The sequence below is a fragment of the Podarcis filfolensis genome (genome assembly GCF_964270895.1).
Source record: "Podarcis filfolensis genome assembly, chromosome: 12".
NCBI classification, from domain to species: Eukaryota; Metazoa; Chordata; class Lepidosauria; order Squamata; family Lacertidae; genus Podarcis; species Podarcis filfolensis.
In genome coordinates this window covers 3,482,446-3,495,842 of record NC_139614.1, presented here as the reverse complement: position 1 = coordinate 3,495,842, position 13,397 = coordinate 3,482,446, and the positions used below count along the sequence as shown (strand labels likewise).

Below are 13,397 nucleotides of genomic sequence, written 5' to 3'. Positions count from 1 at the left end.
TACTCCTATTGATGCAGCCCAGAATTGCATTGGCTTTTTTAGCTGCCGCGTCACACTGTTGGCTCATGTCAAGTTTGTGGTCAACCAAGACTCCTAGATCCTTTTCACATGTACTGCTCTCAAGCCAGGTGTCACATACATTAGTCCTTACTTGCATTCCAGAAGTTTCTAACCAACAATGTTTTTAACTGCATATAGTTCCCTTGATTAATTTAGTGCAGCCATTATCACAGGATAACTTAGCGGATTCTCTCGTTCCAGCCTTAAATCAAACCCCTGCTGTTTTATAAGAGTAGAATTATAGATCTGCAGGGTCATCTGGTTCAATCCCCAGTAAAGCAGGAATATGGCCATCTTCTGTGAAATTTCATGTAGGCTTCGGTTTTGTTTATTTTCCCTATCTGAAGCCTCTCTTTTGAGTTTTGTCTGGATTTTCTGGCTGCTTGTTTGAGCAGAAGATGTTTACACACTTTCTTTATAAGTCTTATCTTTTTTTATCAATATTCAAATGTCTCTTCAAATGTGTACACTTTATTTGTTATTTCTGTAGCACCTCATTAGCACTTTACAGTATTATGCCAGGATCAAAAAATTATGCCACTAGTTATTCATGCCTAATGGGAGCTGGATTTCTATTTCTGAAGTCTAGTGCAAGAGCCTATACTTCAAAGCATGTGGCACCCACAAGCTCTTGGGCTTGCCTAAGGTGGCTCTTTGGATCTAGGCCCTTAAGTTATTCATTCTCACAGTAGAAGGGCAAGAGGGAGGATTAGCAAAATCCTACCTCACAGTGGCCTGGATCCAAAGGGCTTCCTGAGGTTTGCTCAAGGGCTTATGTGTGCCTGCAGGACTTTTTACTTTAGTTATTTGATTTTACAGCAGAGTCATCTGTTAGATCTCAAAATGCTTTTTGAAGGTCCCTTTGGTTTCAAAAGAAATTTGTCACAGTGGAAAGAGAGCTGCTGTTTTAGCTATACACATCTTTGAACTTGAAATCACTTATTTGAAGAGAGGTCTTCCATGTTTACCATGAACACTTTGTTATGTTGGATTAACCTGGCTCTCCTGACAAAATCTAGAAAAGCAGTGTCACGCAGGACCTTTAGAATAAGGCTGAAATCCTAAGTGCACTTGCTTCCTAGTAAATGTGCATAGGGTCATGCTATGAAGTTTATATTTGGGCAACATTTACTTTTTAAGTCAGAGAAGACTGTGCACAAAAATGAATCCGCAAGGCTAAATTAATATTAGCTTTGTTAGGAGATATATTCTTTGGGCACAGAGAGAACTTCAGCAGGTCTATGTGTACTCATGTTGCCCTCCCTTTTTCTAAACTAAAAACCGTTCCTCATTGATGAGCTGTCCAGCCCAATGAACATTTTTGTTGTCCTTTTCTGAACCTTTTCCAGGTCTACAATACAGTGGTACCTCCGGTTGCGAACGGGATCCGTTCTGGACGTATCCCAAGGAATTTGCAACCGGAGGACCGCTCCTGCGCATGCGCGCGACATGATTGAGCACTTCTGAAGTTTACGTATCCAGAGGGTACGGCTGTATCCTTTTTGTGACATGGCAACTTGAACTGTGCACAAGTATTCCAAGTGTGATGTCACCATAGATTTGTATAACAACACTGTGATGCTGGCAGGGTTCAAACCTTTTACTGATGATCTGTAACATGGGATTTCTGTCATGCACTGGGTCAGCGTTTTCATCACCATGACCCCAGGATCCCAGTTCACCAGTTCAGACTCCATAAGCATTTTTGTGAAGGCAGGCTTACCTGCTCTAATGTGTATCACGTTTTACTAATTTATGTTGGAACCCATTAACCACATCATGCCCATTAACAAATGCTGCAGAGATCTTTGTTTACTCTTACCACTTTTGTCATCCATAAACGTGGGCACCTTACTACTCTGCCCTAACTGCAAGTCAATTATGAACAAGTTAAAAAGCACAGGACAGTTTAAAAGGACAGGAGAAACAACTGGAAGTTTACCAGTTTAATTCTTATTTCTTTATATACTCTGTATTCTTGAAAATAAATATGTTTATTAAAAATAAATGACTCCCAATAGTGATTCATTTGTTATATCCTTCCATTGTCAAAACCATATATTTATTCTTCCTGTTCTTTAAATGATTACTTATCTATAATGGGACATTTTCTCTTATCCCGCAAGTGCTAAACTTACTCAGGAGCTGTTGGTAAGGAGATATGCACACCCAACCTGGTGATAACAGAATAAATGATGTTCCAGGTCATTTTGTGCATAAGCCTGCCCCACCCCATTCCACCCCCTTCCACAGTTGAAAATGGCGCCAGTGTTGGCAGCCATGCACTTATCAAATGCACATGAAATGGTCACCGCCTGTACATCATGAAGGAACACTAAATAGCAGTGAAGTCTTCTGGTGCCGATTTGCCACTGGTGACTTTGAGTTTGTGAGCCAGTTTTTTCAAATGAAGTGCAAAGCTTTCATAAACCATATGTCAAAGCATCCTTCCAACTCTGGCTGATTGTCAGGCAGGTCACAATCAATAAAATTTTAATCATGGGTTTAAACAGAAGGTCAGAGTTCTCTCCCAAAAAGATAGAAACCAGACATAATTTGGGGTCTTGTAGCAATCTCCTGCCTTGCAGATAGCTTTTTAAAAGTCCAAACTCAAAGTGAAAACTAAAACCAGTATCAAAATGGTAAAAAGAAAAGGCTAACTATGCATGCCTTAACACAGCATGTTTCAAATTTTCTGTGTTCAGATTCATATGAATGTGATTGCTTAGGCACCCTTGAGCATCCATAGTGGAACCCTTCATGCTGCAGAAAATTCTGCAGCATGTTTAGGACAGACACTCTTCATTTGGGACCTCCTAGTTACCCTAAATCAGCTAAGGATGCATCCTGGAACCTGGCATGGAAAAGCTCCAATGCAGCAGTGGATTGCAGGGGGAAGATCAGTAGTGGAGAACAGGCGGACTTTCAGGGAAGCTTGTCCACTATTCCTAATCTTTGCATTGAGGAGCTCCCTATTCAGCTTCCAATAATTTCCTTGGAATACAATTTGAAAATCACAATGGCTGCTGTTACTAGCAGATTACATTGTACGCCTTACTGATATACAGCAGCATATTGCCTACTAAAGGCAGCACCAGGAAATTGAAAAGTTTAGATTATTTGTCTTCAAGGCATCTGGTGGTTATGCAAGCAATTAACAATGCAATCCTATCCATGTCTACTCAGAAGTAAGCCCCACTGAGTTCATTGGTACTGAGATAAGTGTGTATGATTACATCCTAAAGGGATTTATTTGAGCCTGTAGAGAGGGGTATTTACAAACTTTATTCCATTCCTGGTGCTCCGTATTACTGTTCAGGTAGAAAGAGTGCAAGTAAAAACTCAGTAATTTAGAGAGATCAGTCTCATCCCTTTATTGTTTGTGATGCAGTTATTTTGATATCATCAGACTTTTATGATACATGGCAAATGAGTAAAAGGTTTTGCTGCTGAGCTGTTAAAATTCCTGCAGAGAAAATTGCTGAATAAAAATTCAATCTGAGCTTGCAGTTCAGCTGCTGTGATCACACAACTTGATTGCATTCCAGGATAGACATGTACAAGTCCTGCTCACAGAAGGATCGAGAGTTCTGTACCTTAACAGCCACTGTTTGACTGCTGTTTCAATAGGGCTGAACCTAAACTTCTTACTTCATCCTTGTGTTCTTTCTCAATTGCATTGAAAAGGGCCTCTCACTTTGAACTAATTTTCACCGCTAAGTTACAACCATTTAAGCCTATTGGCTGTGATGGCATACATTATTTTGTCCATGATGTTGTGTCTTCAACACCTGAACGTGCAATGTCAAATTTGTGGGCAAATTGGGCTGATAAATATATGAACACAAAAAAGAAGGGAAATGATTATGAGAAGCAATAGCTCATGGAATAAAGGGATGCTGAGAATAATGTGGATGTCTGGTGGGGTGGGCATTTTTTGGCAGTCTGTGTCACATGCACTAGTTTCTAAGCAAAAATTGCACAAGGTTCAGAAGAGCTCTCTCATTTTATGGCAAGGAGAAGCACTGCAATCTCAGAATGAAATTTTCTGCCCTCTGATTGACTATACCTAATAGATGAAGACCAATAGCTACTTGTTGTTAATCCAAGATGACTTTTTCTTTTAGCTGAAACAAAGATCTGCTTCAAATACTACCATGGAGTGAGTGGGGCACTGCGTGCAACAACCCCCAGTGTGACAGTGAAGAATAATGCAGCTCCTGTAAGTTATGCTTGCTTCTTTACAGTGCTCATCAAGTAACTTTGTGTTGCCTTTTGACTTTGTCTTAAGCCCCCCTACTTTGTTTTCAGTTCTAGCTGTGAGGTTGCAACACCTTTCAGAGAGGAACAAAGTGTTTGCTTTTAAGAGCGAAGAATCACATGGATCAAGACTCTGTATGATCAGGTCTCATGCAGTGGATTCTGTTCACACTGGGAGCGCCTCCACCACATTATTTTAGTGCCACTCACAGCTGAATGAACCCAGGGCACGGAAATCACATTGCAGGAAGGCAGTGGGTGGTGAGGAAGAGACGCCCTACCCCCTCTGAAATAAGATCACTTCCTTTTCAAATACGTTACATCTAAACATTCTGGGTAAATCAGGATCATTGGCTTTTTAAAATCATAAACAGTTTTTAATGATGAATGCAGATTTTGCTAGGTTCAACCATTGGTTTATGCCAGCTCAGAGAGTTAGTTTTTATTTCAATATGACATCTCAACTGCATACATAAGTGCTCTCAAAAACTGTGGCACTTGGAATGGAATATACAAAGCAGATAACAAAGAAGAAACTGGTCTGTGTGTGTGTGTGTGTGTGTGTGTGTGTACACACACACACACACACACACACACACACATACTTGTTCCTATGAGCATAGAGAATATCATTATAAAGGCCATTTGTTTGTTAATGGCTTTGATGCACACATGATATCTCTTAGCCGTTGTACTGCCCAGATCATGTCTCCTGTTATGACCATATAATAGAAGCACTAATAGCTTGTACATAATAACACTGTAATCTAACAAATTATATAGAGATATGTGATTGCAAAGTACATCCATAAACTTCCATGCTTCAGTGGCTCTTCTGAGCTCATTACACACATCAGGTAACAAATTCCCTTGTTTAGACGGCACTGGTCAGTTGCAAAAGCACCACAAATCTTAATATGGTTCTACTTTAATGGCTGGGGAGAAAATCAAGGCAAGATGAATGACTTACTAAATGATAAAGGTATGGGATTGATTGTCACAAGGCTTTTAAAGGGCTGAGAAACAGGTGAGCTCACTTCTTGGGCTAAAATGAGGAAGGAAGAGAAGGGCTGTCCATCCTCCCCAATGTACATTTCCTGCAGCCTTAGAAGGCCCATTATCTGAACAGGATTTCATTTTCTAGGTTACTGCGTAATGACCTCATCACTCAACAGCCATTTTACAAGTTCAAATGTCTAGCAACAATCTGGGTTTTTCCTCCCTGGGGTATTTCCTCCCTCCAGCTATTTACCTGCAGGCATCTGCATGATCTGTTCTTCATGTACTTGGATTTTCCATTGAGGCACAGAATTTTTTTTTTAAAGGGGTGTTGTATAAAAGCTACATACCCTTTAGGGGGAAATGCCAAATCTGTTCCCCTGCCCTACAGGAGTGTGCTACTGTTTTAGTCTTGGTTTCAAATGTATGGTGGCATCGGATCAAACTAGATGCAGCATGGCTTCCTCACATTTGGGGCTCTCAGCACATTTCTCTTTCTAAAAATGAGTCATGGGGAGGGTTGCAATTTGGGTTAAAAGTGTTTCTCAGTCTAGTGAAGTGAATAGAAATTGCACCAGGGAAAGCTTACTGGAAAGGAAACATTTTTTATTGTCTTTAAACATACTCTTAATATTAGGTCTGTTAGGTAAGGTTTTGATTTTTTCATATAGGGAAGTTGTGTAATCTGAGCTTTAATTATTCATTGCTCTAGGCTGGACAGATGAGCAGTGCAAACCTATGCACACACTCTCGGATGTAAACCCCATTGCATTTGGTGGAGCATACTTCCAGTGGGGGATGGAGGAGAAGTTTGATTCAGTACTGATTTAAAGCTGAGTCCATCCAATTCCCACTTTCCAAAATGATGTGCAAACTGAAACACAGTTAGCCTTCAAAATTCACATTTCCCCCCCGAATTTTGCAATGCAGATCTACAAACAAACAGTTCCAACTTATACCAGCATATACAGTGGTACCTCGGGTTACATACGCTTCAGGTTACATATGCTTCAGGTTACAGACTCCGCTAACCCAGAAATAGTACCTCAGGTTAAGAACTTTGCTTCAGGATGAGAACAGAAATCGCATGGCAGCGGCAGCAGGAGGCCCCATTAGCTAAAGTGGTGCCTCAGGTTAAGAACAGTTTCAGGTTAAGAACGGACCTCTGGAATGAATTAAGTACGTAACCAGAAGTACCACTGTATTTGGGGAAAGTGAAAAGAATATATAAAACCGCATTGTTCAAAACAGCACATAAAAATGTGTTTATTAGGAGAATTCATACCAAATGCTGGTGAATTTTCATGATTTTTAAAAATTGTGTATTACTACAAAATGTTGAGAACTGAATTTAAAATTGGAATAATGAGAAACTGAGAGAACTGAAACTGACAGATGCCTCCATCCCTATTTCTAGATAAGTATACATATGATTGCACCCTAAGGGCTGGATTCAACTAAATAGTTGCACTAGCAGGAGCTAGGGCAGCAAGTACTGTTCGTGCAACAGGGCTTTCCTCCCTCTCCTCCCCCTGCATACTCCTTGAGTCCCCCAAATTGGCTTGGGGGGGCAGTTTGGAGAATGCCCAGAACAGGATGCAGGGGGAGTAGAGGAGACACTGTTTCATTTGGCAAAGAGAAATGCTTGACTTGGCAGAACGATTGCCTTAGCACAAGGTTGAATCTCACCCAAGATGTGTAGCCTCTCATCTAAGCGCTGATTAAATGGTGAATAACCCTGAAAATAATTTGGGTAAACAAAGTTGTGTTACGGTGTAGCAGACCACAACTTGGTATTAATTTAAAATGTAAATAATGAAAAAGGCTCTACTTGAAGAGCAAATTCAGCAAAAGCAACTAACCAGGTTTTGCAAGTTGTTCACTACCTAGAAACTCTTTCAGAGGAACATCTGGTCAATTTTTTTTAAATGCTGATTTTTCTGGCCTTGATTGTGCTTTGCTGGATATTTTAGGGAAGGAACTTGCTCATACAAGCAGCTCTACTAAAAGAGCAGCAAAAGGTCTAACTTAATGTGAATCAAGCAAAGCAGTTTGCTATGATTAGTGAGCAGTTTGCTATGCTAATCTCACTCTGCTGTACCTAGCCAGGATTGCTAGAATGGCAACTTGGAGACTGTTGAAGTTGTGTTGGGCTTGAGATTGTGCTTTGCTGCCATGATCTGAGTGGTGAATGAAAAGGTCCCTGCATCATTACTGGTGGGCATAGAGAGGTACCACTGGTTTCAGAGGGAGTCTGGGTAAATATTTCTGAATGGCTAGTGGTACTCTGCAGGCACCTTCCCCTTGCTGATCAAACAGCTAAGTCTATATGCGTGTTCCCCCCTTTTCAAAGAGCTAAAATGCCACTACTACTCAGGAGCAGAGGGTATTGGATTCCATATTTTCCCGGCCAAACTTGCTGGTTTCATCTTTTTTCAAAAACAACTCTGAAAGTGCAGCTCTGTGATGTTGTACATGCAAAGGTATTTCATGTTGCCAGGATGCCACATATCAGCAATGGTGACGAAACACTTGAGGTGGTAGATGATTTTGTCTACCTGGGTTCCACCATAACCAGCAACCTCTCCATCAACACTGAGCTGGACAGGCATATTGGCAAGGCAGCTATGGCAATGGCTCATCTCTCCAAAAGAGTATGAGAGAATGTGATCCTAACATCCAATACCAATATGAAGGTCTACCAGGCTTGCATGCTGAACACACTGCTTTATGGATGTGAGTCATAGGCAACTTACAGCTGCCAGGAGTGACATCTCAACGCCTTGCACATGCGCTGCATCAGGAAGTTTTGGGCATCACATGGCAGGGCAGAGTCTCAAACAAAAATGTGCTCTCCCAAGCCCATATTCCCAGCATGTTTACACTGGGAATAGTCATGTCCGTATAATGGAGGATGGCAGGATTCCCAAGGACATGCTCTGCAGAGCTGATTTCAGGCACTTGACCGGTTCTGTGCTACAGAGATGTCTGCAAATGTGACATCATCATCATTATAAATTTATATACTGCCCTTCACCCAAAGATCTTGGAGCAGTTCACAAGAAAAAAATATAGGATAGAGGCACAAAATAGTTGAAAAGAAAAGAAAAACTCTTGGCAGTGTCAAAATCAACCCTGCCATGCGGGAATCCCTTGCAGACGACCATAGAGCATGGAGACAGACAGTCAGGTTTTGCATCTATAGCAGTGACCAGAGAAGCAATGACTGCTGGGAGGAGGACAGAGAGGAGAAATGACATGGTGCATCTGCAGCAGCAGCACCAGACACCTTCCTCTGTCCAAGATGCAACAAAGCATGTCTCTCCCTTATCAGTCTCTACAGCCACAAGCAGATGCTGTGTGCCAATGGCACACTCCTCCATTGCCTCCTGAGACAGACAGGTGCAAACCAACAACAGGAACCCATATTTCCATTTGTTAGCACAAACAGTTACTTCCAAAACGAACAATGAACAACTGCATTCTGGCAAATGCCTTACCCCCCCCCCCCGCCCCCCGGTAATAAGTGCTGTTTACAAACAGTAGGATAAGAGAATGCTCTTTTTATGGGCATTTAAAAGATTACGGTAATCCGTTGCTTCATCTTCCCCTTCTCTGAGATGATGTTCTCCAGTAGCCTCTATTTCCCCTTTACTGGTATAGCATTAACTTGTTAAAAGAAGTGTTTTGATCAATAGATGCTGAATGAGTCCTTGTCATTGATTTGTTCTTGATTGCAACCATAGGAATAATAGTTATTAGGTAGCATTGTTGTTTTAAAAAGAAAAGCAAAAATACTAATGCCAGCTCTCTTGCTATTTTTCTCCTTCCAGCAGATTTTTAAAAGCATCACCAATGAAGATGCAGTCCAGGGCCAGGGAAGCAGAAGACTGATCAGTTTTTCATTGTCAGGTATGCCTTGCTCTGATACACTTTTGTACAGAATGTTTCAGCAACCCCAAATCATTTGACCTGAATGCTGCCCTTGCTTCGATGAGATTAGGCCAGGCCACACAGAGAGACTGGCCGCATGTTATCATTGCAACACCACTCTGAGGTAGTTTAGGATGAGAAATGGCAACTTGCCTCGGGCCTTCCAGGCCCCTCAGGCTGAGGGGACATTTGAAGCCAATCTCCCATTTCCCAAGTCTCCATGTTGATCAAATTTCAAAATTCATTGATTAAATCAAAGTCATGAACATTTCAACAATATTTTGGAATTCTAAAGAAATCACAATTACTGCAAAACTTTCAAACCTCAAAATTTCACAGCTTTATGTCTTTTATTCAAGATCGGAATAGCTGTCCATTACTGAGGTCTGGAAAGGTGAATGCTGTTGGGTTTTCCATGACACCTGTTCAGCTCTGGGCCAGCCTCTTCCTGTTAACTAGTACATCATGCTACTTGAATGAGCTAAGAAGAGGCACAAATAGCACATACATACTATCAAACCTGGGACTCTCAGGTACCTTGTGCAACTGATCTGCAACTGACTTTTCATCATTAGTAGATTTCATTACCAATTGCTAGCTCCTGTCGGTTCTTGATCTTGACAGTCATTTTATTGGCTCTCCTCAGTCTAATCTAAACTAGATCCATTTATCCAGTCTTCTATGCCTAGAAAGTTATAAGAACAAATCATAAAGGAATTTGCTCATGAGAATCCAACAGACCACACGATCTGTAGCTAGCATCTATGATAAACTAACTGCATACATTCCTTTCTCTGGCTAATAGGTTAGGTTTAAGAAAAATCTATTTTTAACACAGAGTTTAAAGGTGGCTTCAGGTTATTGGTAGCTATGTGGCAGCTGCTTAAATGATTTTGTAATAGCACAAAGGAATTATTAGAGCAGTTAACTAAGCCTGAAAAGTCATCGTATCCAGTGATCAGTTTACGGAGCTCAGAGAAGTCATGTTGTATAATATCCATCGCCTTGACTTTTCCAGCAACTCTAAGTCTGATTTATTTGTTTGTTTGTTTATTACATGTGCATCCTACCCTCCCACCAAGAAGTTCAGGGCAATGTATATGGATCTGCTCCTTTATCGCCACAGTAAATCTTTTGGGTAAGCTAGGCTAAAACAGTGGTTTTTTTGAACTTCTGTGCCATCAACTTACCTTCCAAGAAACATGGAGCATATTCTGTATAGCAATTGTATGAATTGAATATGCACCCCAGCCTATAAACAGCACTCCTATACAGCTGAACTGAGGTGAGGGATAAGCGATCTTTCAAGGAAGCTTACCTGCCATTCCTGACTGTCTTATTAAGGAACTCCAGTGTTCCTGGAAGACAGGTTGATAACTACTGGGCTGAAAGAGTGAAGATCAACCAGTGAGCTTTGTACCTGAGAGGGTTCTTCAGCCTGAGTCTCCTGCTCTAAGCCTAGCATTCTTTCCACTCTGCTGCACTGGCTGTCCCAGGTTTATGCATACAAAGCCCACCAGAACATTAATTAACTACTCTTCTCTTCTATTGCATTCTCTTTGAAGACAATTAACAATTTATCCCTGCTAGCAATGTGTTAATAATTAATATTTTCTCATCTTTTTCTTGTGACCTAGGCTTTTTTAAAAAAAAATCAACCGCCCTCCTAAGTTAATTTCTTGTGCTTTTTCACCCATGGCTTCAAATGTTTTCCCTGTAGACTTCCTCTGGCTTTCTTGTGAGCCTCTCGTTAGCAAAAGTGAAACCATATTACTTTAAATTCATCTGTTGCATTTTCTTATCACTTTTCTGGGGGCAGCAGAGATTCTGTATGGCATTCTTGATTTGGAAAAATACCCCACCATGTTTTGCCACAGTGCCATACTTTCCTGTATCCCATGCCATATTGTACTAAAAACTTTTATCGTATTTTACTCCAGTCCCCTCAAATCTTTCTACACCTCCACTGTTCCTTTCTATGTACCCGATGAAAGATATTGCTGTATTTTCCTACACTCAGAGGCATATTTTACTGAACTAGATAGCCTCAAACTTAAGATTTTGATAAAGGCACAGAACACAAGCTATGTTGTCACATGGTGGTATGACTGAATGCCAGTTACCCAGTAACACCATGATTGTAACACCATTCACAGCAGGTTCAGAATATGGCAGCCAGACTTTTGATCATGATTCTTTGATCAGAATCTATCATGCCAGTGATAAAGATTTTCCAATAACTTCTCTTTCCAGATATAATTCAAAGGGCCACTTTTAACCTATAACACTCTTAACAACTGAAGGACTGCTCACTCCCATTTGAACCTATTTATCATTTGAGATCATTTTCAAAGACCCTGCCTTGCCAACATCCTCCATCCCGTTATTCTCCCACATTCTCTTTCCAGTGTTGTCATCTTCAGATCTTTTTTGCCTCCTATCTTTCATTCTTCTAGCGATAACTAAACTCCCTTGATTCAGAATGGTACCTGATAGGTTCAGGGCACCTTACTATCTATCTTCGCTTAAGTTGTCATCTGGATTGTGCAGAGAAATCATGATTTATGTGTTATGGCTCCTCCAAAGGTCATCTTTGCATCGAAATGTAACCCCATTCACTGTAGCATACTGGCTTTCTTCAAATATTGTTTTGCCTCAATTATCCAGTGTCTGCTACTGCCCCAATTCTCTTATGTGCAACTAGTTGTATTATGGAAGTGTTTTTGTTATCTCCCAGACAAATATAGTTGCTTCCAAGTGATGCCTCCAAACTCCACTGCTGTTAATGGCTTTACTTCCACAAAATGACCCACTCCATCATTTTGTTATGGACTTTATTCTAGTTTTTTGAATGACTGAGAAAATGTACAGAAAAATATGCTTGCTTTGCCTTCTGTTTGTTCCATGCTCCACTGATCTGTTTCTGAGAAATTGCCTGACATTTTCAAACAGATTGATATGTGCCACTTGTTGTGGGGAGGGCAGTGATTTATGAGCAATCAGAAATGATGCATGGTATATGGTGTATTAATATCATTCGTCATTAGGTTTGACTTAAAATATATATACAGAGGCTGTTAACTGCTTTCTTGGTTTTCCTTTAATTTATGTGCACCCAAGAAATGCCTTGGGAAAACCAGAGTGTGCTGAACTCATTTTTAACAAAAACATTAGGCCTTCTGGAAGTCAGTAGCCTTGGTAAACACATTTTTCAGAGCCATTATGATGAGATGAAAATATATCCATATTTTCTCGGGAAATTCTGCTAGCAGTGGATTACAAATAGGAGTGGAAAGTGCTTGCCTGGAAACTCCTTGGTGGTGTCTTGATCTCCTGAACAGATAGCAAACTGACATTTAGGACATTCTGATTGTTCACTGTGTGAGCTGGCAGAGCAAGGAGATTTGCAGAGCCCAAGGAGCTCTAGAAACACTGGGTCTAAATCTCTTCCATGTTCCTTGCATGATTTTATTCATCCTTGTAACTCTCTGACCAGTTTCTGAATGCCTCCTACCCTCCCCATGTTTCTTGGCCCATAAGAAGGCCTTTGTCCATCACACATGCAGCTACAGGCTTTAGCAACAGTCTTTAAACTATTTTCATGCAGCTAAGGATGCATACACACCATGTATTTGAAGCACATACCCACAAGAATCCTGAGAACTGTAGTTTGTTAAGAATGCCAGCCATGGTTGCTCTATGAGGGGCAAACTACAGCTCCCAAGATTCTTGGGGATGAAGGAAATGGGCTTTAAATGTATGGTGTGTACATTTCCCATGGCAATCACTGAGACTTGTCTCACTGGTTATGTCTGTTGCTTTGAGTGTCTTGATGGCAGAGAATACAGTTCTCAAGATTAAAATTAGATAACATTTTTCAAAGAGGTTACAAAGGGGGGAAGCTAAAAATTATTAATGATTGAAGTGGATCCCACTCAACTTTCTGCAGATTTTCAAGCCTTTGGTCTGAAGAAAGGCATGTTCTTCAATCCAGACCCTTACCTAAAGATTTCAATCCAGCCTGGAAAGCACAGCATCTTCCCAGCTCTTCCTCACCATGGACAGGAGAAGAGATCCAAGATCATGTGTAACACGGTCAATCCCATCTGGCAAGGAGAGGTAAGCCATTAGCTTTTTTGAAAAAT

General features: G+C 40.8%; 1 protein-coding gene across 8 annotated transcripts in view; it reads left to right on the top strand.

Moving 5' to 3' along the window:
- HECW1 (HECT, C2 and WW domain containing E3 ubiquitin protein ligase 1) overlaps positions 1–13,397 on the top strand; it is a 188,021-nt gene that overhangs the window by 100,189 nt on the left and 74,435 nt on the right. For 5 of the 8 annotated variants that reach the window (XM_083577557.1, XM_083577562.1, XM_083577561.1 and 2 more), the window contains 3 exons: positions 4,188–4,282; positions 9,153–9,231; positions 13,202–13,371. In XM_083577557.1, coding sequence (XP_083433683.1) covers positions 4,188–4,282; positions 9,153–9,231; positions 13,202–13,371 — 344 coding nt within the window. The remainder of the gene's footprint in view (positions 1–4,187; positions 4,283–9,152; positions 9,232–13,201; positions 13,372–13,397) is intronic. The other 3 variants (XM_083577560.1, XM_083577563.1, XM_083577558.1) reach the window with 1 other exon arrangement.